The sequence below is a fragment of the Epinephelus lanceolatus genome, chromosome 8 (genome assembly GCF_041903045.1).
Source record: "Epinephelus lanceolatus isolate andai-2023 chromosome 8, ASM4190304v1, whole genome shotgun sequence".
NCBI lineage: Eukaryota > Metazoa > Chordata > Actinopteri > Perciformes > Serranidae > Epinephelus > Epinephelus lanceolatus.
The window spans coordinates 746,390-773,275 of record NC_135741.1 but is presented as its reverse complement, the minus strand read 5'-3'; the positions used below and the strand labels follow the sequence as shown (position 1 = coordinate 773,275).

At 43.5% G+C, this 26,886-nt stretch overlaps 1 protein-coding gene across 3 annotated transcripts in view; it reads left to right on the top strand.

The window, feature by feature from the left end:
- gripap1 (GRIP1 associated protein 1) overlaps positions 1–24,037 on the top strand; it is a 63,292-nt gene extending 39,255 nt beyond the window's left edge. For all 3 annotated transcript variants that reach the window (XM_033628631.2, XM_033628630.2, XM_033628629.2), the window contains 8 exons: positions 1,353–1,448; positions 2,283–2,339; positions 2,570–2,669; positions 11,051–11,181; positions 11,856–11,972; positions 14,166–14,259; positions 20,349–20,521; positions 23,546–24,037. In XM_033628631.2, coding sequence (XP_033484522.1) covers positions 1,353–1,448; positions 2,283–2,339; positions 2,570–2,669; positions 11,051–11,181; positions 11,856–11,972; positions 14,166–14,259; positions 20,349–20,521; positions 23,546–23,626 — 849 coding nt within the window. In that variant the 3' untranslated portion in view covers positions 23,627–24,037. The remainder of the gene's footprint in view (positions 1–1,352; positions 1,449–2,282; positions 2,340–2,569; positions 2,670–11,050; positions 11,182–11,855; positions 11,973–14,165; positions 14,260–20,348; positions 20,522–23,545) is intronic.
- The last annotated feature ends 2,849 nt before the right edge of the window (positions 24,038–26,886 follow it).

Sequence of the window (26,886 nt, the reverse complement as noted above, 5' to 3'; positions counted from 1 at the left end):
CTGTACAGTGTGTGATGGTTTCCACTCTGCACTGGTTCTACATGTGTCAGGAAACTTATGGATTCAAATAAGTGTCAGTGAGCGTTAGTTTGTGCATTGAAGTTCAGGAATGATTTCAGACTGTGGTTGTTTATCAGTCTGTAAATCTGTGACAGAGGTCTGAGAGATTCAAGTCAGTGAACGTGGGGAGAAGATTCAGAGTTGGATCTTCACAGTATCAAGTTGTACTATTAGTACTTGTGAGTTAAATGTGTTCCTGTGTGACCTCAGTGCAGCTCTCTGCTTTGAGTGTCAGATGTTCACAGAAGAAGAGACTTTATGTTTCACACTTTGATCGATGTTACTTTTCCTCCTCCTGTTACAGATCTTTTATTCTCAGTCACAGATATACAGAGAGTTTTAAAGGGATGAATTCACACAAAATAGATCGCGGCCACTGATGCATCATGAGCAGCACATTATGTGCAGCTGCTGTGTGCCTCATCTCAAGGTCTGACTGACAGAAGATACAGTGCTGATGATTTTACAGCACAAATGATGAATAAATAAAAAACGAGCTCCCAAACACGGCGTCAGGTTTTACAGCTGAGTGCAGTTTGCTGTTTTTTGTGTCTGATTTCAGTCGTCCATGTTGGAACGTGTGAATGTTGCCTTTGTGTGAAGAACGCAGCCGGCAGATCGTTGAAGAAGAGAAGTAAGGTGCAGAGGAACGCCATGTTATAACGCTCGTTACCAGTGTTAACCACAGGATGACAGTCTGTGTGTGATGTTAGCTGACAGGGATCAGCTCTTTGTGGGTCTGTGAACGCAGCGCAGTCAAAACTCTTCATGGGCTCATTTGTCCCTCAGCAGCAGTTTGTGGAGTTTTGTGTCGTGGGGTGAATTCAGGGTGGAGTCCATCTGATCAGAGCTGATTGATGGATGAGAGGAGCAGCTGCTGCAGAGGGAAACTTTTAAAGCCAGCGCAACGAACGGTTAAGTTCCACTGTCACAGCGCCACACTGTGGCAGCACAGAGCAAGTGTGTGGTGCAGTTAATGACTGAACAGTATCCGTGTTCCAACAGGGCCCCTCGCGACAGTCCACAAATAGAGAATCAGAACGTGGCAGCAGATGTTTGAATCATGGCGGGCCGTTAAATAAAAAAAAAAAGAATGTTTGGGAAACCTACGAGCTCTCTGAAGACACACCAGTGTGTGTGTGTGTGTGTGTGTGTGTGTGTGTGTGTGTGTGGCTGTCAGCTCTGATCTGTGTGAACTGGACTGGTTCTGCAGTGAAGCTCATCTGCATCCAAAGGGGCCAGTTTTGCAGCTCGTGTCCTCGTGTGTCCTCATGTGTCTCTGTGTCCTGCAGGAGAGGCAGTCAGAGATGGAGGGGGTGAAGCAGCAGCTGGTGGAGGTGGAGAAACAGAAGGAGGAACACAACGACACCATCGGAAAACTCAAACAGGTGACAGCAGCACGTTTAGATTCTTTAAATGTTTATTTCATCATCATCGTTTTTATTATTTAACTGGTTCTGAAACTTTTCCCTCAGCTCAGTGGAAACCAGTGAAATGTTCAGTAAGCTCTTTACAGCATTCAGGAAGTGACCAAATGAGTGTCACAGTTCAGTCTTGACCTTTTGGGAATATTAACTGTGACAAAGAAATATTAAGTCAGAGATCCACTTCCTGTGTTTCAGAGCTTTCACCCTGATGTCTCTTTATTCATCAGCTCACAAACATTTAGGATCTCTTACCTGAACACTGCCGTCCTCTCAGAGGGCTCATGTCACACCCACGTTCTCACCGGCTCCGCGAAGAATTCAGGATTCAGTTCAGGATTCTTGTGATTACTTTTAGAGCCCAGCCTTGGTTGAGCAGCAGCTCTCTGAGATAAGATACAGCTTTATTTATCCCTGGGGAAATTATTGTGCAGCAGCTGCAGAGCAAACCAGGGAAGAGATATAAAATAAAATATAAAATATCAATAAGGTGTAAAAGAAAAGTCTGATCAGGGTTTGGAGGCTCTCCAACCTTCAGAGCTCGTTAGCAGCGTTCTGGACCTCAGATCAGTCGACTCGTTTATAAGCAGCTCAGATGTTTGGTTTTATCTTCATGATGTCACATGACGTGTCGAGCTGTTAGCGAAGGTGTTGCATGAATAAAGTTTTACTTGTTTACAAACAATCTGAACTCTACATTTGTAAGATACGTTTTAAAAAGCTGGATAAACATCGAAATAAGTTTGAGTTTCATTCTTTGTATCTTTAACCTCCATCATTCTGTCTCTGTGTCTGTAGGAGATCAAAGACACCGTGGACGGTCAGAGGATTCTAGAAAAGAAGGGAAGTGCGGCGGTGAGTAAATGTTACTGGACTGATGATGTCACCACAGACGGACACACAGAGTGTAGAATAGACATGACAGAGAGACAGAATGTGTGTTTTGCAGAGTAATTTAAGAGCAGCCGTGCATGGAAAATAATAATTAGAAAGTAAGTCTCTGACTGTGCATGTGTGTGTGTGCGCTGTGTGTGTGCATGGGTGTGCATGTGTGTGTGCATGTGTGTGTATACGTGTGTGCGCAGCTGAAGGACTTGAAGCGGCAGCTGCAGCTGGAGAGGAAGAGAGCCGACAAACTTCAGGAGAGACTCCAGGAAATACTGACCAACAGCAAGACTAGGACAGGTACACACACACACACACACACACACACCTTTTTACATCCTAAATGAGTGATGTCACCATGATGTCACATTACTGTCTGGTCTCCAGTGGATTTATTTCAGAGTCTGTAAATAGTTTTAAAGCTCCAGTGTGTTGAATTTAAATCAGGATGAGTTGTTTATTATAATAATAATAATAATAATAATACATTTTATTTGAAGGTGCCTCTCTTGGTACTGAAGGACACCGTACAGATACACAAAATGACATTAAAAAGACATTAAAAGGAAAAAAAAAAAGTTATGTTATTAATATGGGATTGAAAGGATGGTGTGCTGTCAAGGATGACAGCCAAACTCTTAACATGGGGGGAGGGTGAAATGGAGGAGTTATCAATAGTGAGAGAAAAGCTTGTCGGTTTTGGATAAAGTGGATTTGGTGCCAGTGAGGAGAACCTCAGTTTTGTTACTGTTTAATTTAAGGAAGTTTAGGGTGAATCAGGTTTTTATTTCAGTGATGCAATCAGTGAGGGAGGTGGGCGGGAGAGTGGACGAGGGTTTAGTGGTGAGGTAGAGCTGGGTGTCATCAGCGTAACAGTGGAAGTGAATGTTAAATTTGCGGAAGATATTGCAGAGGGGAAGGAGGTAGGTGATGAAGAGGAGGGGCCCCAGGACAGAGCCCTGGGGCACACCTAAAGTGACTGAGGAAGGGATGGATTTAAAGGACTTGAGTTGAATGAACTGAGTGTGGCCAGAGAGGTAAGACGTGAACCGGTCTAACGGAGTGTGGGTGATGCCAATGGAGGATAGCCTGTTGAGGAGGGTGGTGTGACAGATGGTATCAAAGCTACACTCAGGTCGAGGAGGATGAGGATGTTGAGGAGTCCAGAATCAGCTGCCATAAAGAGGTCATTGGTGATTTTGATGAGTGCTGTTTCAGTGCTATGGAGTGGGCGGAAACCGGACTGGAACTGTACAGGTTATTGTGGGATAGGTGAGAATGGAGTTGGGAAGCAACTGTTTGTTCGAAGATTTTGGAGATGAAGGGTAGGTTGGAAATTGTTGAAGTTGGAGGGGTTGGCGCCAGGTTTTTTCAAAATTGGGGTAATGGCAGCAGTTTTGAAGGATGTAGGGACAGTTCCAGTGGTGAGAGAGGAGTGGATGATGGCAGAAATGAGGGGGACCAGAGAGGGGAGGCAGGCTTTAACAAGTTGTGTGGGGAGGGGGTCGAGGTGACAAGTGGATGGCTTGGATTTCTGGATGAGTTCTGTGATTTCTGAGAGAGTGGGGAGTTGGAAGGAGGAGAGTGAGTGTGTGGATGGGTGAAAGTCGGCTGAGATGCTGAGGTGAGGGTTTGAGCCAACGTGCTGGTGGATATTCTTGATTTTTGCAGTGAAAAAGGACATAATGGAGTTGCAGAAGGAGGTTGTGTACAAGTGAGGGGGGAGAGAGTCCTGGGGTTGGGTGATATTGTTAAGTAGGGAGAACAGTGACTTGGAGTTTTCTTTATTTGCAGTGATTATACTGGAGTAGTGGTGGGTTTTGGTGCTGGCAATGGAGTCCTTATAATGTAAGATGTGGTTATTGTACATTTCTTTGTGAATAGTGAGACCAGTTTTTCTATAAAGTCGTTCAAGTTGCCGACCTTTGGCTTTCATGAGAAGAAGATCAGGGGTGAACCAAGGGGTGGAGACGGAGAAAGAAACAGATCTGGTTTTTAACGGAGCAAGAGAATTAAGAATATTATGGGGTCCAGTGTTGTAATGAGAAACCAGATTATCAGGGGTGGATAGAGTGTGGATGTCAGGGAGGCAGAAGGAGTGGATACTTGAAGTGAGAGTGGCGGGGTTAATGTTCTTTATATTCCAGAATGAAATGAGGCGTGGTGTCTTAGAGATGGAGAGAGGGAGTTTCACTGTAAATGAGAGGAGAAAGTGGTCAGGTATGGGGAGTTCATCAGCTGTAAGGTCAAGAGGGGTGACACCAGAGCAGCAGATTAAGTCCAGAATGTGTCCTTTGGAGTGTGTGGGAATAGTGGTCTGCTGCTGACATCCAAAACTCTCTAAACAGGATGTGAAGTCTTTGGTGAGAGGCAGATTGATATTGTCCATGTGGATATTGAAATCATCCAGCAGTATTATGTTTGGTGAGAGAGAGAATAGATGGGTGAGGAAAGCAGCAAAGTCATTTAAAAAGTCACTATTGGGTTTGAGGGGCAGTAGACAGTAGCAATGATGGTTGGAGTGGGACCAGACAACTCGCAGACAGTGGATTCAAACGAGCTGGAGATGGGCACAGACACCGGTGAGACTTTCCACTTCTCGCAGTAAATTATCGCGAGACCTCCTCCCCGGCCGGAGCCACGGGGTTGACAGATGTAAACAAACCCACTAGGAGTGGATTCATTCAGCTGGGAGAAGTCGTTGGGCTGTTGCCATGTCCCAGTTAAACAAAGAAAGTCTAGCTTACGGTCAGTGATGAGGTCCTGGATGAGATGTCCCTTGCTTGTCAGTGAGCGGATGTTGAGCAGAGCGAAGTAGAGTGAGGTGTTGTCGCAGCTGGTGGTGGTGCTAGCCGACCGAGCTAGGCGGGCTAAGACGCTGTGGTCAACAGCCCGGCTGGTGGAGCGTGGAGGGTGTGGAGAGCTGGACTTTATTGCTGTTGAGCTGTTATGGAAATTCCGTCGGGACCCTCGGTGGATGTATCTCCGGCGGGGCTGGAAGGTGATGTCCGGGTGAAGGTGCAGTGCCTCTGGCGCAGGTCCAGGCAGGTGACAGGCCCATCTCTAAGCTGCCTTTTATCTCCAAAATCTTAGAAAAAGTTGTTCATGCTCAGCTAAAATCGTTTTTAGATGAGCATAATGTCCTGGAGATCTTTCAATCAGGCTTTAAAACCCTGCATAGCACCGAGTCGGCTTTAGTAAGAGTTTTTAATGACATCCTACTGGCAAATGACTCTGGTGACCATGTAATTCTTGTTTTGTTGGACCTAACAGCGGCTTTTGACACCGTGGACCACAATACCCTAGTGGCTCGGTTACGCCACCTAGTGGGCATCTGTGGTACCGCACTGGAGTGGTTCAGATCTTATCTGGCTGACCGAAGCATGAGTGTAAGCCTTGGAAACTCAGAATCCAGCTCTGCTCCACTGCCGTATGGGGTTCCACAGGGGTCGATTTTAGGGCCCCTGCTTTTTTCTTTGTATTTACTGCCCCTGGGATCCATCCTGAGAAAGCATGGCATCTCTTTCCACTTCTATGCTGACGATAGTCAGATATATGTGCCGCTAAAAAAGAAAAATGCCTTCTCACTCACACCACTTCTGGCATGTCTTGAAGACATCAAAGAATGGATGGCCTTGAACTTTTTAAATTTTAATGAGAAAAAAACAGAAGTGATGGTGTTTGGTCCCAGTGGCCTTTGTAAACCTCCCCCTGTTGACTTGGGCCCTTTGGCAGATTTTTTTAAGCCAACAGTCTCAAACTTGGGTTTTAAGATGGACAGTGATTTTAAATTGGATCGGCAAATTAGCTCTGTAGTGAAGTCCAGCTTTTTCCAAATTAGACAGCTGGCTAAGGTGAAACCTTTCCTTGCACAACAGCACTTTGAAACAGTAATCCATGCCTTTATTACATCTCGGCTGAATTACTGTAATGCACTTTATTTTGGAGTCAACCAGTCCTCCCTCGCACGTCTCCAGTTGGTGCAAAACGCAGCTGCACGACTGTTAACTGGAGTACGTAAGAGGGAGCACATAACTCCCATCCTGGCCTCCCTCCACTGGCTACCTGTGCACTTTAGAGTCCATTTTAAGATTCTTTTATTAGTTTTTAAATCTTTACATGGTCTGGCCCCACCTTACCTCTCTGAGCTTCTTCACCCCTACGCTCCTGCTCGGTGCCTCAGGTCAGCTGATCTGCTGCTTCTGGAGGTGCAGAGGTCCAAACGGAAGCTCAGAGGGGACAGAGCTTTTTCCATTGCCGCTCCTAAATTGTGGAACGAGCTACCCCTCCACATTAGACGAGCCTCCTCACTGTCCATTTTTAAAACTCGTCTAAAAACCCATTTTTATTCCTTGGCTTTCAACTCCGCATGAGACTCTGTTTCTGTTTTAGTGTTTTATGGTTTGTTTTATTTATTGTTTTATTGTTTTTAAATTATTTTAAAAACAATAAACAATTATTTTAGTATTTATTTCCTGTTAATTGTTTTATGTCCCTGTGTTGCTTTGTCTATTTATGTACAGCACTTTGTTTCAGCCGTGGCTGTTTTAAAGGGCTATATAAATAAAGTTGAGTTGAGTTGAGTTGAGCCGCAGCAGGTCAGTGGCCGAGTACTGAAGCAAACCCGTCACTGGCAGGTGAACAGGCAGTAGAAAGAGCCAGGCACAGACAAACAAGATGTATGTCCTACCGGCCCACCTTGTGGACGAGGACTTAGGCAGCGTCGACGGCCAGAAAAAACGCCAGGTGAGGCTCAAGCCGGGACAGGACAGGTGAGCTAACAGTTAAGACTCACACAGACGGTAGTGCCGGCAAATCGTGGAGGTATTCCAAATGAAGGCAATTACACTGTCCGGTTAGGTCATAAAACCATAAAATAAGTCGGAAAGTTAAAAAGTTACCGGCGAGCAGCGGCAGCAAGTTGTGCCAGCGTTCACTCGTTGGCCATGATGTCATATATGTGTATATCTACTCAGGGAGCAGGTCCTCGTCTACAGAGATCATCATGTTGCACCACCATGTTTCTACAGTAGCCCAGAGTGGACAAACCAAACACTGACTCTAGATAGAGACATTCATGTGTTCATAGTCAGCAGCTCTTCTGTGACGAGCAGCGTCAGACAAACACGTCTTTCTTCAGAGTGTTTCCTGGTGTGAATCAGCTGGTGTGTGTGTGTTTCTGAGAGGAAGAGATAATTCAGCTCCTCAACAATCAACACTGAAGGAATTCTGACCAGGAGGAGTTTCAGATGGTTGTAATCTGTAATTTGTAATCCTCACTGATAGACGCCACCACAGCCCCATCTGTACGTATCCAGATATTTTTGTAATTTAATATTTTCCTCTACGTCTGGGCCTCTCGTCCACACAAATGGAGTTTCAGGGTGCTAAAACTGAGATGTTTTAAAAAGCCCTCCGTTACCTGTTTACCTGTGTGGACGTGTGAAATGCAGCATTTGGAAACAATGATGTCATCTTCTCAAATCCTGCATGCCTACTGTTGCTTTGTGTGATGAGCAAACACTTTCCACAGTGGGATTGTTGTTGATGATGAGTGGAAGGAAAACTTTCACATGTTCACATCATCACTCGTGTGTTTTATGTGAGCTTCTTTGTCCTTAAATTGAACAGGAATCCGCGGTGATGAGACGTTCAGGAAGTTTGTTCTGCGTGAAACGTGTTTTCAGCACAAAAAAAAAAAGCACTGAAAAATGTGATGATCTTATTGACATGGTACCGTCGTCAGCTGTTCAGTACTAGTGTAGTTTATACCTGTCACAGTCATGAAAACACTAGTATTTATTATTGCAAGTGTAGTGCAGTGTACACTTTAAGAATTTACTTTGGACTCAACACTTCCTGTTTCTGTTTCAAAATAAAAGTCCCCTGACGATGTTTCTGTGGATAGAATCTCCTCATTTGTTACCACAAGGCTTTTATTGTGAAATATTTACAGGACATGTTGTTGATGCAGCAGCTGCACGGCTCAGTGAATATGTGGAGTACCAACTTTCAGTTGTGGAAATAAAGAAGTTACAGCAGCAGCAGCAGCAGCACCGCTGTCTGTGTGAACACTGCACACAAGTGCTTAGGGTCGGGTCAGCGTTCGAGTGTAGAAGGAGATATTTTGGAAAACAAGATCGTGTGGATGGAATTTTTTTGTGTGTTTGTTTTCAAAATGGAGGGAAAAATATCTGTTAAAAATACCTGTGTTTGTACAGACAGGACGTGAAGCCTCTGAATGTGACACAGTGTTCCTTTAAAGGTTGGTGCTCCAAACAGAGAGGCAGCACATTCATTTGTACGTTCAGTCACCTGGGTTTAATAAATTGGTGTCGGATCAGTTTTTGTGACTGTGTGGAGCGATGAGGAGAGTTTAACCTTCCTCACATTGATATAAGAAACAAACAGGAATGTCACATTTCCATCAAACTCTTCTTCTTCTGCAGAGCTTTAACGGCACCAAGCAGCTGTTTATATAAGTGATGTTCACACAACAGGAGTGGACGGAAACAGTTCATTCAGGGTTTATTTTAAGTTTGTAGATATGTTGTTGAAATTGGAGGGATGGAAACTTGACAGATATCAATGCTGGTGAACGATACAAAACATAAACTGTTCAGCTGCGACGTGCAGAACTTCTACCAGCACTGAGAACTCGATCAGACGCCCTGTTTGCCCCCAGTTTAGATTCCTGACAGCGAGAGGTGAACCCTAACTGCAGGCTTTAAAAGTCCCTGAGACACCAAGTTTATCTGCAGCGTATTGATCTCCATAAAGTCAGAACTCTGTTCACTGTCAGTGGAGCAGAACCTGACGTGACACTGAGCCTACAGGAAGTGTTTCAAGCCTCTAAATGGACGACATTCCCCTTTAAATGCTTCAGTAAGGAGAGACGACAGTACTTGGCCAAAGTGTGTGTGTGTGTGTGTGTGTTTGTCTGTGTCCTAAGTGGCTGAGATGTGATTGTAACGTGACCGATGGGTCTGATAATCGGCGGCATGCTCACCCTGTGTCAGGAGGTTCTGGCTCAGTCCGGAACCTGCTGCTCAATATTTAATGCAGCGCTCTGATTCCCAGAGCTGACGTGGACACGCTGGCGTCTGCTGGCAAAACACACACACACATACACAAATACAATAAACACAACACACACACACACACACACACACACACACACCTGCACAGTCCGTCACTTTCTGTTTGTCTCCATTATCTGAACTGTTTTCTCTTCTTTATTGTTATTGTCTTTTGTTGCACTTTTTTTCTGGGACTGATCGTTTTTCATCCTGTCACACACACACACACACACACACACACACACACACACACACACACACACACAGAGTGGGAGCGGTGCAGGGCAGTCCTCAGCATCATGTATAATCTATAAGAAGTGATGAATGTTTAAAAGGCTCTTCTGCACAAACCTGAGAATCAGACATTTTAAAGTAGCCTACTTATCTCTCTGCCCACTCACAGCACCTGCATTAAAGGGACGGTCAGCCGCGTTAAAGGGACGGTCCACTACATTAAAGGGACGGTCCACACTTTCGAGGTGTGTTAAAGGGATGGTCAGCTGCGTTAAAAGAAGGGCTCAGTGTTCACTGTCAGAAGGACCAGAAAATATTATCCTGTGATCACATTTCCAACAAACTTCAGATGACTCATTAAAGGCGCTGTATGTAAGAATGTGGCCAAAACGGTTACTGCACTCAAATTCAAAATACTGCCGCGAGTCGTGTCCGCCCCCCCTCCCCTACAGATTCGAGGTTGCTGGACAGCGGCATGCTGGAGACTGATTTGTTTGCCCACGGGCGGCTGCTGTGGCAGGGCCGCGTCGCCGTGTCCTTGAGCTTCGGTTTTCCAGCGGACCGTTCGAGCAAGTCCAGCTTCTCTGCTGCTAACGCTGCTGCCGGGATACAGCTGAGGAGGAGCCGGCTGCTAATGCTATGTACCGGGACACTGCTAATGCTGCTTGCTGTGCTGCTGTAGCTCAGTCGTAACTGTAACTGATGCTGAGACTCTACTGACTGTGTGACTGGTAGACAGTGGTGGGTGGCGCAACAGGCCAAAACACAAATTCAAAACATAAACATGATTTGCGGACCGTAAAATTTTTTTTTAAATGAGAATATTCTGGCTGTACTATTGTTGTCGGTGAGATCAGTATGTTATATGAACATTATTCCTTAGTCTCTGTGACATATTAGGAGGATTAAAGGGACGGTTCACTGCATTAAAGGGACGGTTCACTGTTTTAAAGGGATGGTTCACTGCATTAAAGGGACGGTTCACTGAAGGGCGGTTCACTGTTTTAAAGGGACGGTTCACTGCATTAAAGGGACGGTTCACTGCAGAGGCTACAAGCACCATCTGTTCAAAGACTAATTTAAAAGGCTGAAACATTAAACTGAACTCTGAGCTCAGAAATGTCGACTTTTCCATCTGTAACCACAGCCAGTAGTGATGTCATAAAGTACCGACCACACTCTGGGGCACACCTGTTGATTACTGGTCAGAAGTTTAGTTGCTCATTAAAGGGACGGTCCGCTGCATTAAAGGGATGGTCCGCTGCATTAAAGGGACGGTCCGCTACATTAAAGGGACGGTCCACAGAGTATTAGTTTGACGTGTATTCATCTGTGTGTGACACTGATGGTGTTCATCTGTCTCTGCAGGTCTGGAGGAACTGGTCCTGTCAGAGATCAACAGTCCCAGTCGGACTCAGCAGACCGGAGACTCGTCCTCTGTCTCCTCCTTCTCCTACAGAGACATGATGAAGGAGGCTCAGCCGACCAATCAGAACAAGGTGGGTGGAGCCTGAAGCACCATCTCTAAATCACCAAAGTTAATATTTCTTAAAGTCTGTTCGGTCTTGTCAGTGCCTCCTCTTCATCGAGGAAAACTGTTCGATGGTCAGATACATTTTGGCAACATGGTGATGATAGACATCCCATCATCCTCCTCTGTCTGTCACTTTTTAAGTCTTCACTGACGTCTGTTTTTGTGTCGTTACACTTTACATTTATTCTCTCAGCAGTGTTTGAGGTTCCTCTGCTGTTATTCTTAGACCCTTCACTGTTTCATCGTGTGTGTGTGTGTGTGTTTCTATTGATAGAAACACTGTCAATAGAGCCGGCCGGTTCAGTTTATGTATCTGAGTGTTTCTGCAGAGTCCACTGTCAGGTCAGTTTACCGTGATGGTTCGGTCGTCATTAGCAACAGCATCACATGACAAATGACAGATTCCACAACATCAGAGACGTGAAGGGATGAAGTTTCAGGCTAAAAATGATGTCACTGGTGAATAAGGTTCATCTTTTTATCACCCAGTCCGACTGTCTGTTCGTGCAGTCATCACTCCGGTTGAAGTGAATGGAGCCTTCTCCACCTGAGAGGTTGTAGGTTTGGACAGCTGAGACGTGTCCTCTGTGTCTCTGTCTCTGGTGTGTTGTTGAATAAAGTTGTTTCTGTCTCTGTCAGTCTGGAGGAGGCAGCCCTCAGTCTCAGCGTCCTGCTGAATTATCTGATGACGAGGTCGGGGAGTTGTTCCAGCGACTCGCTGAGGTTCAGCAGGAGAAATGGATGCTGGAGGAGAAGGTGAGGATCACCTCTGGTTACCATGACAACTGTACCTTACATGGTCTTTATCTGTGTCCTGTGTCACTCCGCTCAAAACAAACTATTAAATAAATGTCCACAAAGTCAAACAAACCTTCACCGCGTCCTCCTCTCACGTCTCAGTTGTGCTTCGTGGCGGTTTTTAACGCCCCACTTGATGCCTCGAGTCGACAGTCGGGTCAACAATAAAAAGTTCAGCCTGTTTTTAGAGGGAGGTTTATGTTTTGAGATGCATTATTAATATCCTCTGCAGCATTCAATATTTCTGCTGTTCCCACTGTGGGGTCAGGGCCGCTGTCTCTGCCGACGCTGCAATAATTCAGCTGTTAGCTGATCGGCAGAATATTTATGAACACTTAGAGGGAACGTTTCAACCAGCTCTGTGTCACCACACCGTGTGCACTAACCCTTTATAATTTAGTCTCAAATATGAAAAATAATGTTGGATCATCTGATAAAGGTGGACAACATGTCGTCCTGTCAGGTGAGCAGGGAGCTCTGTGTGCTGGCAGCTCAGAGGGAAGTGACACAGAGCTGAAGGAAGCTTTAACATTTAAACTCTATCAGTTGTTTCTGTTTTCAGCAGTTTTTCATAACAGCTTCAAACATGCAAAGTTAATTTTGCTTTTATTTGTTTCACATTTGTGAAAAATCTTTTGTGTTTTCTGTGACTTTATCATTTCACATATTAGAGACTAAAGCCGAGTATGTCAGGAAACAAACAAAAAAATCAGATGTTTGACACCAGGTCAGTGGTGGAAGTAACTCTTTGCTCTGTTTAACCCTTTCCTGTGGACACCAGCAGGAGATTGTTGTTCACATGATCCTGTTAAAATCGTTGTAAAATAAAAACCATAATAGCAACAACATTAATTCTTTTCACAGCAGAAAGCTCAGACTTCTGTCTTTCCTTTAAACAAGTCAGGACCCACACAGGAACCCACCACCTTACACAGGAATTTCCCAGGAAGGTCAGCATGAGAGCGTTGTCTGCATAATCCTGCATATATATCTATGAAACACAAACTGTAAGAGCTCCAACACTGTGACGTCATCACGCTATGTGCTCATGATGACGTCACAGTGCTTTGTTGTGTGTGGTGAAAACATGTTCATGAATTCATGAATCACTCCGCTCATAAAAATGATGATGTGCGGTTATGTTATGAATTTTTTTACATTAAAATTCTTTTGGATCAATATGTACGATTTCTATATTTTGTTTTATTCACCCACAGAACCTTTTAGCTCCAGTTGACGTGAAGCTTTTGAAGATACTCCAGGAAATTACATCACAATAAACAAAACACCAGTGTAGACTAGGGCTGCCACGATTAGTCGACTAATCGATGACTAATCGAATATTAAAATAATTGGTGACTATTTTAGTCGTTGACTAATCGTTTTGAGTCATTTTTCATAGAAAAGTACTATAAAAGTGCCCAAAACACTCTTATTGCAGCTTCTTACGTTCAGATATTGGCAGCTTTACGCACTCTCCCGTGACGGTGAACTAAAACCCTTTGGCGTGAGTACGAAACAAGACATTAGATGACATAATTTTGGGGTTTGGGAGAGACAGACCGACATTTTTCAACATTTTAACACATTTTTCGATAAAATGATGAGTCGAAGAAATAATCGACAGATTAGTCAGTGAAAATAATGGTTAGTTGCAGCCCTACAGTGTAGACACTGTTGTTTGTATTGTGGACCTCAAAGAGTTAAGTAAAGTACAAGTACCTCAAAATTGTACTGGAGTATTTCTGTTTTCTCCTACTTTATATTTCTACTGCACTACATTTATTCAACAACTTCAGTTACTTTAAAGATTCATATTATTCATACAAAGTATAATATGTAATAAATGCTGATGTATTATTATTATTGTTATTATTATTATATTATTATTATTAAAGATGATTCTACCCAGCAGTTTATAAATCAGTGATTCTCAACAAGGTGTCATGTGACTTTGTTTTACAGTGATAGATGTTATTTTGCAGAATGAGGACTTTGGGTACTTTAATTATATTTTGGTGTCAATACTTTTGTGTTTTTACGTAATATTTTAAATAAAGGACATGTAAAGTATTTGTTCACTGTGGAGTCAGTACTTAGTGAGGTCAGATATTTGATGCAGCCGACTGTGTGTGTGTGTGTGTCCTTCAGGTGAAACATCTGGAGGTGAGCTGTTCGTCCATGGCTGAAGATATCTGCAGGAAGAGCGCCATCATAGAGACCTACGTGATGGACAGCCGCATAGGTAACACACACACACACACACACACACACACACACACACACACAGGTAACAGCGTTTGCACAGTCATGGACAACCTTGAAAATTCACTGAATGTCACAGTCACATTTTCCAGGCCTGGAACAGTCCTGGAATTTTGTTGTGTGTGATGAAATGATTCCAGTAATGTTCCCTGGATACGTTTCCACATTATGTAACATAACAGCGAATTTATTTGAGAAGATTTTGTCGATATAATCACCAGATTCAAGAAATAATCGTGTTTCTAAAGTGTTGTGTTGAGAATCAGAGGAAATATAAATGTTGATCAGTCAGCAGGAAGTCGTTCAGCTCAGGAGGTCGTCTGTCTGATGACGACTTTACAGAACAGCTGCTGTCATCTGTATCTTCAGTTACTGACACTGACTCTATGAGTTCAGATAAATCAGTCTCTAAGTCTGCTGATCACAGATCAATGAATACGATCAGTGTGTATCAGTGAGTTCACTGAAACACGTGTGAGAGCTGTGATTTCTTCATCATCAGGTCTGAATTATTATATTTAACATTAAACCATCTGAACTCTGAGTCATGATGCTCTCTGCTGCTATGTTTAGCTGCCACTGATGTGCAGTGTGTCAAGTGTTTTTTAATAACTCTAAACTATCAGCTGATTTATTTTTCAATTAAACACCCTCCTCTTCCTCCTCTTCTTTGTAACAATGACCATCCCTGTAGACTTCATGTGTGTATAAAAACTCTTCATCAGTAGGAACACTGCTGCTGTTTGCTCTGGTTAGCTTCATCTCAACAGCTGTTAAAGCTGCAGTCCAATCAAACTCAGAACTCAAACAAACACGTGCTCCTTCATAAAATAAAAATCTGAGCAGCATTCACACATTTTAGAGACCAGGAAGTGATGTCGTTAACCCCTTTTATACCTGATGGAATTATGTTTTTTGTAGAAATCTGACAGAGTTAAAAAAATATCTGGAACATCTTTAAATATGGCTTCCTACTCACTGATCCCTGCTGCACACCCCTGATGCTGGTGTGGTCAAAGCTTCACCTCCACCAGCCTCAGCCTGCAATACATGTGGAGTTCCCCAGGGCTCAAACCTTGGACCCTTTGTAGTCAACCCTTACATGCTTCTGTTAAAAAATCTGATCCTAAAATTACACATATCAACCAATTCCTGAAGTCTGAGCTCCCGTCAGTTAACGTCTCTGCGTCTGTCGAATAAAAGAGAAGAAGTTCTCTCATCCAGAAAACTCTTTAACAAGAGTCAGTTCAAACAGATCGTAGATGGTAAACACTATACACTCACACTATAATAATTAATAGTCATTTTTATTTGAGACAAAAGTAGCTTCTGTTTTTTTAATCCGGCCTCTGTCGACTCGGCTGAAACACAACATGTCAGATTTTATCAGCTGCAGAAAACCACAACTCTGAATTACTGTGTGTGAAATGTGCTGTACAAATAGTTACCTTTCCTCCATCCCTCCTCTCCTCATCCTGTTTTCCTCCTCCTCTTCTCCTCCTCGTTTCTCTCCTGCTGTTTTCAATTTCATGTATGACTGGTTTAATTCTCCTCTCCTTCTCTCCATCCTGCTCCCATTAACACTGTAATAATGGTAAATCTAATGGGCAGTAAAACTGAGAGCTGCTGCTGCTGCTGGACTCTGAGAGGCTGTGTGTGTGTGTGTGTGTTGAAATAAATATTTGATACTGCAGCTGTTTGAACACACACACACACACACACACACACACACACACAGTCATATACGTCCAGTGTTCATTTACATTTAGTTAAAACTTGTGGGTAAAACCCGACTGAGTGTCACAGTTACTATAACCTGCTGCAGCGTTGCTAGGCAACAGTGTTGATCTGTGGGGAGCAGTTAGAGGTTTAGTGCCTTGCTCCAGGGCACGTCAGCAGCTCCTGTTCAGACCATCCTTCACTGCAGTGACATCACTAACGGCACACAGTGAGACGAGTAGAAATCCACTCAGACCTCACTGAAGTAAAAACGTGAATTTATTCACAGTTAAAGTCAGTTTGTTACAGTAAAATATTTTATCTGCTGTTTTTGGATTCATTAATATTCCTGCTGCGTTAATGTGTCGTTGTTCTGCTGCTGATGTTGAAGGTTGTGCTGATCTGAACTGAACTGATCTGTTCTTTATTTATCAGAGGAGGGGGGTGGCTGCAGTGTGACCCTCCCTGACGCTCCAGATATTTTTCTTTTAGCCTACCTGAGTGATTTTTGAAGTTTGAAAGTTTAAAGTTACACAGTCTCAGTTTTTCACTCGTCATGCAAAGACTTTATTTTTGGACACATTTTGAAAGAGATGTAGAATAAAGTGGTTTGGATAAATTATCACTATTATAAACCTCAGATTTGATTATGGTTTTATTTCTGACTGAAGCGTTCGTTGCTCATGACGACCGTCAGAAATGTGAAAATCCAACAATAATTTCTGTTTTTACAGTTTCTGATTGAGAGAAAAAGATGTAAGTTAGGTGAAATTTAAAAGGAAACATGTTGGGAAGGCGTGGATGTCACCAGAATGACATCAGACATTTGGATTGGAAATCTGCAAAATTTGGAAGGCAAGAAAAAATGTCTTTTCAACGGTGCTCGTTGGTTTGGATGACATGTTGTCTTTACAAAGCTGCAGTAAAATAAATAATGATCAGTCCCTAAAGATATATAAAATATTTGTGGCTTGGCCGTCCCATGAAAACAGGTATCTAAAAAGTAGAGGAGGGAATCAGCAGAGGATCCATGATACTTCAGTCACGATACGATATTATTCTCATTTTAAAAGTGCTGTTATAAAATGTTACTGACATTTATTACCTTTTTAGCTACTGTAAATTTTGTCCCCAAAGGAAAACTCTGTCAACATCTGTTCATCTGAGCTCAGACATTTTATTTGCAGTAAAAAGTATCTGGTGACTGAAAAGCAGCTGATTATATTATTCTAGCGGCACCTGAAGTTTGGTTTGTATTTGTCATATTAATAATAAAGAATCGATACCTAGCATTGCACGATGAAACCATATTGATACACAAAAATTTCGGGATAATATGGTGAATCTGTTTTTTCCAAGTTTTGTGACGACGACTTCAACAGCTGATTAATATAAACGTCTCATTCTCACGAAAACACAACGAATTTATTATATTCACTTTAAATCTGACACTCTGGAGCTGTAAGAATCTGTAAAGTGTAGGATGTGAGTCGGTCACATTTTAACGGCGTGTCACAGCGGCGTTCAGGACGTGGCGCTGTTCTAAATCAGGGGTAAAGTCACGTGTTAACTCGTGTTCCTTCAGTGGAACCGTCCAGATGTTCTCCAGCTGTGTGAGGCAGGTAAACACAGTTACAGGTGTTCAGCTGTTAAATATTTACTACACACTCTGCGCACTCAGCATCCAGCAGCATACGTGTGTGTGTGTGTGTGTGTGTGTGTACACTGCACCATAAACCTGGTTTCTGCCTCCACATGATCAGTGTCTCCTTCATCTGTTTTTTGTTTCACTTCCTTCCTGTTTTGTGTGTGTGTGTGTGTGTGTGTGTGTGTGTGCGCGCGCACGCGCTGCAGTCTTTTTTTATGTCCCTGTTTTATGCAGCTCACACACACACACACACACACACACACACACACACACACACACAGAAGCTTGTTCATCACATCTGCTGTCATAAAATTAGACACAAACACATTCAGTGTGTGTGTGTGTGTGTGTGTGTGTGTGTGTGTATAACATGTGTTTGGTAGTAAAAGTGTCTAATTTACAACTGAGCTCCATAAAAACACAACAAACCAACACTCTCCTCTCCTCTCCTCTCCTCTCCTCTCCTCTCCCCTCCTCTCCTCTCCTCTCCTCTCCCCTCCTCTCCTCTCCTCTCCTCTCCCCTCCTCTCCCCTCCTCTCCTCTCCTCTCCTCTCCCCTCCTCTCCTCTCCTCTCCTCTCCCCTCCTCTCCCCTCCTCTCCTCTCCTCTCCTCTCCTCTCCTCTCCCCTCCTCTCCCCTCCTCTCCTCTCCCCTCCTCTCCCCTCCTCTCCTCTCCTCTTCCCTCCTCTCCCCTCCTCTCCTCTCCTCTCCTCTCCCCTCCTCTCCTCTCCTCTCCCCTCCTCTCCCCTCCTCTCCTCTCCTCTCCCCTCCTCTCCCCTCCTCTCCTCTCCCCTCCTCTCCCCTCCTCTCCTCTCCTCTTCCCTCCTCTCCCCTCCTCTCCTCTCCTCTCCTCTCCCCTCCTCTCCTCTCCTCTTCCCTCCTCTCCCCTCCTCTCCTCTCCTCTCCTCTCCCCCTCTCCTCTCCCCTCCCCTCCTCTCCTCTCCTCTCCTCTCCTCTCCTCTTCCCTCCTCTCCATCAACATGTGTGTTTCCTGTCAGCGCTCAGCAAACCGCACGTTCAACGTCAGCCTCATGTAAATATGGATTATTGTTACAGCTGCAGCATCAACAGCTCCGACACCATGTGGCCGAAAGTATGTGGACAGATCAACACATTTTAATCCTCTGGCTCTGGATCAGACGAGTCAGTCAGTCGTTATCTTCTGTTAGAAATATCAAAAACATTATTTTTGATATCTACAGTTTTAATGTTGACAGCTGAGGCTTTATATCTCAGGTTGTCCATCTGTCTCATTCTCGTGAGCGTGATGTCTTAACAACACCTGGAGGACATTTATTCAAATTCAAATCAGGCTTATTTTTACCAGAGCAAAAAGTTTTATTACTATAGAAAACTAAAAAATATTTTTTTTACTGAAAGTTTTCGTAAAAAGTAAAATTAAGTTGAGATCAACAGCTGCAAACTGAAGTCAAACCTTTTTTAAAATGGAAGTTTGTATAAAAAGTTACTAAAATATCGCTGAGATTCTTCGTCCAGCTGTTTTTTGTTTTTCCAATATGGAGGATGAGCACATGCAGACTCAGGTAACATTTGTTCCTCTGTAACACTGTATGAAAATTTCACATCACAATGACAGTGACAGAAATGATCAGGGTTATCACAGTGATGTTAAAATGTCCAAAACTACAGAGACACTTACTGAAATCTTTTCGTCAAGTTTTAAATTCAAACCAAAACTGAAGTCATCAGCTCTTTTTGTTTGTGTATCGGCACCTTCTGTAATCATATAAAAACCATATCACGTGTGCGTTAACATTAAAGACAGCCCGTCTTTGAAATGCTTGCTGGAGTGTCTGTGTCCCTGTGGATGCAGACAGGTATCAGTGACATCACTGGGTTCACCTGCTGCACGTTCACTCTGTCAACAAAGCTGCAGTAAAACGATCGAACGCTGTCGCGTGCTGCGTCTGGGAGACCGTGAACCAGCTCTGGTTGGTGTCGGACAGAATTACAGAGAATTTTTCAAAAACACTTCAAACTTTGTTTTAATGATGATTAAATTATAAAACACTGATACTAACTGTCGGGAATTATCATTAAACCAGTGACTGTCTCGTCCCTGTTAGCGTGCTAACACGCCAAGCTAAGACAGTGAACACGTTAAACATTACACCTGCTGACAACAACACAGCCTCACACTGCTGCAACTGTAACTGATCTGAGATGGACGGACGCCACGTGGCTGCAAACTAAAGTAACCCCCTGAGGACAATAAAGATTGATCGATTGATTGATTGATCAGGGAAACCTGAGGAGAGAGGAGCTTGAAATTAACCAGGGGCATTTTTAACCATGAGGCGTTCAGGACATCCACAGATTGTTGTTTTTGTTGAGTTGACGTGCATCAGAAGTTTTTACCTCGGTCTGTGTTCGGTCACTCAACTGTTGGTGTTCGTTTTGTTGTGTCGCACTGTCCAGGCAGCGCTCCGTAAAGAAGCGTTAACGGAGCAGCTGCTGTCTTTAAAACTCTTTTTAAAAAGTGTTTAAGTGATGGAGCTGAACCTGCAGAATCACACTGCAGCTTTATGAAGCTGTTTAATCCACTGTGAATATTTTACGTCTGACAGCAGAGAAACTTTTATTCGTCTCAGTGGAAATCAAACCAGTGTAAACAAAAATATTGGCTCTGGTAGAGACACTCACTCCTTGTCTCCTCGTCTCCTCGTCTCCTTGTCTCCTCAGATGTGTCGGGCAGTGCAGTCGGAGGTCACGGAGGCTCTCAGGGGGACAGAGGAGGTCTGGGTTCGGTCCTCAGAGATCTGGTTAAACCAGGAGACGAGAATTTGAGAGAGATGAACAAGAAGCTGCAGAACATGTTGGAGGAGCAGCTGACCAAGAACATGCACCTGCAGAAGGTAACACACACACACACACACACACACACACACACAGTAATCAGTCAATAGCTTATTTACTGTGATGCACAAAATTCAGATGGGGGCAGGAAGTGACATCATGTACTGTGTAAACAGGAAGTAGAGGAACATGATGACATCAGAGTGTTGGATGAAGGTACAGGCAGCAGGGATCATCAGAAAATTTAATCTCATGTTGGATGTGATCGAAACAAAATAAAGAAAAGTGATTTTTTCTCACAACTTGGCCGATTTGCTCGGTGTGGACACAATGGTCGTTACAGATGACCTCATCCTTCAGACCTCCTGACGTTACCAACGTTACAGTGTCTGTGAATTTCCCCCGTGTGGGAATAATAAAGTCTTAATTTATCTGAACCATTCTGTGTGGTCGGGTCCATGACTGAAACGACTGCCATCTTGTTTTTGGTCAGATGAGAAAATGTGCTTGATATATATTTCAACTCTGTACCTGGATGCACGACCATTGACTGTGATACCAGCTAACGTTAGCTAACGTTTTTTACCCACCAGGTCAACTGTCCCCAGAGGTCTGGTGAAACGCTGTCAGGCTAATGTTACCAGCTAACGTTAGCTAACTTAACTACTGTTAGGTCTGTCTGGTGAAACGTTGTCAGGCTAATGTTACCAGCTAACGTTAGCTAACTTAGCTACTGTTAGGTCCGTCTGGTGAAACGCTGTCAGGTTAATGTTATCAGCTAACGTTAGCTAACTTAACTACTGTTAGGTCTGTCTGGTGAAACGTTGTCAGGCTAATGTTACCAGCTAACGTTAGCTAACTTAGCTACTGTTAGGTCTGTCTGGTGAAACGTTGTCAGGCTAATGTTATCAGCTAACGTTAGCTAACTTAACTACTGTTACGTCTGTCTGGTGAAACGCTGTCAGGCTAATGTTACCAGCTAAAGTTAGCTAACGTAGCTACTGTTAGGTCCGTCTGGTGAAACGCTGTCAGGTTAATGTTATCAGCTAACGTTAGCTAACTTAACTACTGTTAGGTCCGTCTGGTGAAACGTTGTCAGGCTAATGTTACCAGCTAACGTTAGCTAACTTAGCTACTGTTAGGTCCGTCTGGTGAAACGCTGTTACAAATCTTCATTGTGGCTAACAACATGGAGAAGTTGTCAAAGCACGCTGTAACATCTAACTCTAGGGATGTTTAGCACGATGGTTTAACATTAACATCTGACGTTAGCTTCGCTCTCCCAGACTGGAGACGGACATTTTTTGATGGACGTCTGCAACTGTGTCACAGAGACTTTTTTACTGTTTACATCCTGCTGTTGTCAGGACTTAAAGTGGCTTTTGTTTTTTCCGGATCGATTGATTGGAACAGTCGTAAACAACACGTCATGTGTTCAGTGTCGGTGTCTCTGGCTTCAGGCGCCCTCCACCTGGACAGCGCTCCGATGTATGATGTCATATGTAAAGAAGCTATCGTTTAGTAACAGACAGAAACCTAACGAACACGCAGGAGCTGATGAGTCTGACATCAGTGTGACATCACTGCGTCACAGGGGTTCTGGGTAGTGTAGTTCACTGCTGTGAGACAAACGTTACATAACTTTAAATCAACATGACGGACGTGTGAACATGAGTTTAATCTGCAGTGTGTGGGTGGGCCTAACTGTTCCCATGACGATGAGCTGGAGCAGCTTTAAGCATGCTGAGTGTGTGTGTGTGTGTGTGTGTGTGTGTGTGTGTGTGTGTGTGTGTGTGAGGCGGGGGGTGTAGTTGAGTTTTGAGGAGTGTGTAGGAGGATGGCTTGCCCAGAGGGAGGTCCAGGTTACACACACACACACACACACACACAGTCTGCAGTAACCTTGACAGAGGAGACCACTTCCTGTTTTCTGTTGGACTGAAATAATAAACTGATGATCAGAACTAATAACCAGTGAGGAGCTGCTGAGGCGCGGCGCTCTGTACGCATCACACCGTGTTAACTAGCGTGAAAATAACTCGTGTATCTGACCCGTGATTTAGATCCAAAATATATCAGCCCTCCTCCGGCCCTGCTGCAGCCTTCACACAACTCTCATCAAAACCAGGAACAGAAACATTTCTGGAGGAAACGACGTGAATAAAATCAGACTGTTAAAATACTACAACAATAACATGAAATAAAATATGACAATAATTTAATCTGAAATAAAATGAGTTTAAAATCTTCCACACGTTGTCTCTGTTTGGTTAAAAAAAACACCAGATGTGAGTCGAGCTGCTGAAATGAGACCATCAGTTCTTTAAAAGAAAATTAATCAGCAGTTACTTTGTCGATGAATCGTTTGTCATTTTGAAGCAGAAAACATTTTCTGTGTTTGTTTCTTTAATTTGAGGGTTTTATCATATTTGACAGTAAATGAAATGTGCTGGTTGTTGATTGTCGGTCGGATTAAACAAGACGTTAAAGAGCCAGTTTGTTTTTCACACACTGAACTGTTCATCTGCTAATTGGGAAAATGAATCAGTGGTGGAAATAATCATCAGTCAGACTCTCACAGCGTGACGCTGCTTTCACAATTACACAGTTAATTTATTTGTCAGTTTACAGAAAATGAATCTCTTTAATTTGTTATTTTGGTATTTGTTTTATTACCAAAGCAGAAAAAACGGGGAAAAAAATCTGCTGCAGTTTCTCTGATTTTTAGTTTTCTCTGAATGTTTGTGTTTAAAGACGTAAAGACTGTTTGTGAGGAATCGTAAGGACTAACCAGTGTCCAGTGTGACATCTTCAAATGCCTGATCATATTCGACCAACAGTCCGAAACACAAAGAGATTCAATTTATTGAGATGGAAAGCAAAAGGAAATAAAAAGCAGAAAATCTGAAAAACAATTTTTCTGGATCGATAATTTAAATAATTACTCAACACTATTTTTGTTGCTCTGACAGAACGAAACATTTGAATGAAACAGATCAGTCAGTAGATAAAATAACGGTCAGTAGCAGATTGATTGATATGAAAATGATAACAACTGAGAGCTGGTGTCTTTGTTTCTGTAGGACCTGGAGGTTTTGTCCCAGGAATTAGTCCGTCTCAGTAAAGAGAGCAGTCCTGGTGGCAGTGCAGCCGGATCGGGATGAGACTATCACCTGGATCCATCCGTCCATTTCCTTCCTTCTCACTACTATTATCCGCCTCAGCTGGAAGGTGTGGGCTGGGCTCAGACTAACACCTGGAACCAACATTTCTTCCTTCTCCCACTTCCTGCTTTCATGACGCCAGACCTGCTGTGGGCTTCAGCTACTGTCTGGAACCGCAGTGATTTCACCATCTCAGTCTGCCTGTTGGGCTACGACTAAATGCTGGACTCTGTTGTTTCTGAATGAAGAGAAGAAACAGTAAGTTCTTGCGTCGAAACTACACACCAGAGGGAATAGAAAGTCGGGCTCAGTTTATTTATGTTGCTACTGAATGTACTGTAATTAGACTGCACCACTCAGTTCCTCTGAGACCTGGCTACAACCTGGAACACATACATTGTAACAGACTTATGATTTGTATTGTAACGACTGTAAATCTTTACTGTCACCGCTTTCTGTGTCCGTCTGTCGGGTCCTGGCTATGTCCTGGAATACACTTTAACTGAATGAATGACTAACCTTATTGGTTTCTATGTGCAGTAACTCTGTTGTGATCTGGCTATTTCCTGAGCTTCCTGTCTGCAACAGAATACGTCAGTACTGAACACAGTGGGGTCTGTCTATAACCTGGATCATCGGAGAAGTTTTTATTGAGCTTTAAGATTAATTCCTGGAAACAGACGTTTGACGAAAACACAAGGATTCATTTATTCCCGGAGCTTTCAGCCACGTCTCATGAGCTTCATGATTTCCTTTGTTGTGGTCAGGTGATGATGAATCATCTCTGTGACGACTGAGCCAAGATCTGAGGTCAGACACATCATCCATGTGCGAGCGCAGAAACCCTGCGAACGCCTTTTCCTGCACATTATAAACGAAGAGTGTTCACACATCACGCAGACGTCAGCGTTCACACGGTTTCAGCAGCGAGATGATGAGGACGAGATTAAACTTCAGTTCAGAGACAGAAAACTGTTTTTAGGTTCTTTCCCAGTTTAACTGATGGTGTTAATTGTTGTCAGGCTGCGCAGCAATCTATTAAATGTCAAAGTGTATTTATAAAAGTTAATTTTAAATGTTATGTGAGTGATTAATGTTCATCATCAGGGCGGTACCCGACTCAGAATCAGACTTGACTGAATCGTCGTACACAAGGTGTCATACATCTGACAGAAAGAATGCGTCTGCATGTCTCTGTATCTGAGCGTCAACACAGTTTCAGTCATGAATCTACAGTTTTATTGTCTGTCCCCAGCTGTTGATGAAGTCCATGAGATGTAACTGAAAGCTCCAAGAAAAATAAGTTGACCTTTTTTTCAGGAGGTTTTTATGTCGTCCAAAGTAACAGAAGTTTAATTTAAGTGACCGTTCAGCCGGTAAATGTGGTCGAGGGTCAGGAGAGAGAGAAACTGCGTTCGAATCCAAAGTGTGGAAGATGAAGTGAACAGCGGGCGTCACACATGGGGGGGGGGGGGGGGACAGGACGACATGATGGTGTTTAAAGATGGAGGACATTTCTGTCAAAATCACATCCTCTCTCCTGAAAGAACATTTGTGTTTCCCAGGATGGCGAAGGCTTGACTGGCCCTACTCTGCCTCTGATTGGCTCAGGGCTCATTTAGGGGCCGTACACATGCTGCGTCTTTTCTGCCCTTCAGCGTCACCACCCTCAAACTTCCATGCGTCCTTTATGATGTCATAGATACAGCCAATAGATGGCACCAGAGGGCGGAGTCAAAGGTTTCACATGGTAACAATCCAGGTGACGGTGGAGGAGGTCGTGATAATGTACCTTCAAACGGAGGCAGAGTTGTAGACGGCGATGGTCTGTGAAGTCTTTGAATACATCACAACATTTGGACAGAGAATTTTTTTTTACTCATTATTAAATTTGGTCTTCATGTCTCGCTTGAGCTACGCTTCACTGCCTCCACGATCTCTGATGGTTCTGCTCTGTTTCGTATGTACCCACAAGTTTTTTAAGAAAATGAGCACGAACACAGACGAGATGAACGCAGAGAACAGACAGAAAGCTCCGTCTGTCTCCGTCTCTGTCTCAGTATCTAATGTTGAGCGGAAATGAGCCCTCAAATGGGGGCGGGTTGTTTCCGTCCAGCACTGGCTCTATTTCCTCATCAGATGGAAGTCTGCACCTGGTTTATCGTCCACAGAACGAGGCATTTTGAAAACAAAATATAACGGGCTGCAGTGAGAGTCTCTCTATGGGATATTTAAAAACCACAGGTGTGTGCGTTGAGTTCCTGTCAGGCAGGAGGCGGGGTTTAATCGTGGCGGCGTGCACAGGAACAATGCTCCACTATGATTTTTCTCCAGTTGAGGATTACAATCTGTGCTGGTTTTAATTCAGCATTGAGTATTAATCAGCCGTCACCCTGGCCAGTCCCTCTCCTCTCACCGAACCCGACCAATCCAACCAACCATGGCAGTGAGTACCAGCCAATCAGAGCAAGAGTAGATGGGTCATTGTCATTGCTATCCTTGGAAACGCAAATTCACCTTTTGCAATAAATTCATAGCTTCGACCCCCGCTGGTCACATCATGATGCTGTGTGAAGAATAAATAAAGAGACATGTCTGTTTCAACGACCTGTTCACGACGAACGTCAGGGCGATGTGACGGAGCAATCAGAAGAACGTTAAATTATCAGAAAGTTCTGTCGACATTAAAAACTCTCGCACTCTGCTACGTCTCATCTTCTCTCAAACTCATTTCATCAGAGTGTGTTTGTCGGCCGTGGCTATGTCATGGAGCACAAACAGGCTGTACTCATGTTAACAGACTAAATGTTAACGTTTTTTTTTTTTCTGTTTGTGTTGGGCCATGGTTATTTCCTGGAAAAAACACCTGTCGTTCCCTGCAGAGTTGAGTTTTTGCGGCCCGGCTACGATGTGGGACGATTGTGCATCCCGTCTTTTATTTATAACTTTTCACTTTACTGGGATGTTTAATTCCTTGTGGAAATGCATCTGCATCTCTCGTTACAGAGTGTGTCTCATTAAACTGTGGCACGGACGTCAAATGGGTCAGACTATTTGCTGGTTGTTACAGAACGCTTTAATCCTCCTCATTTGAGAGTTTTATTCAAAAGATAATTTAGTGATTTCATTGGTTTATTTTGAAATTTAAAAAAGAAATGCATGAAAACAGGAAACAACTTTTAAGATCTGCACTTTGAGTCTGTTTCAGATTAAAACATAAAATGAGTCAAAGCAGTTAAAACAATCTTTTCTTACTTTAG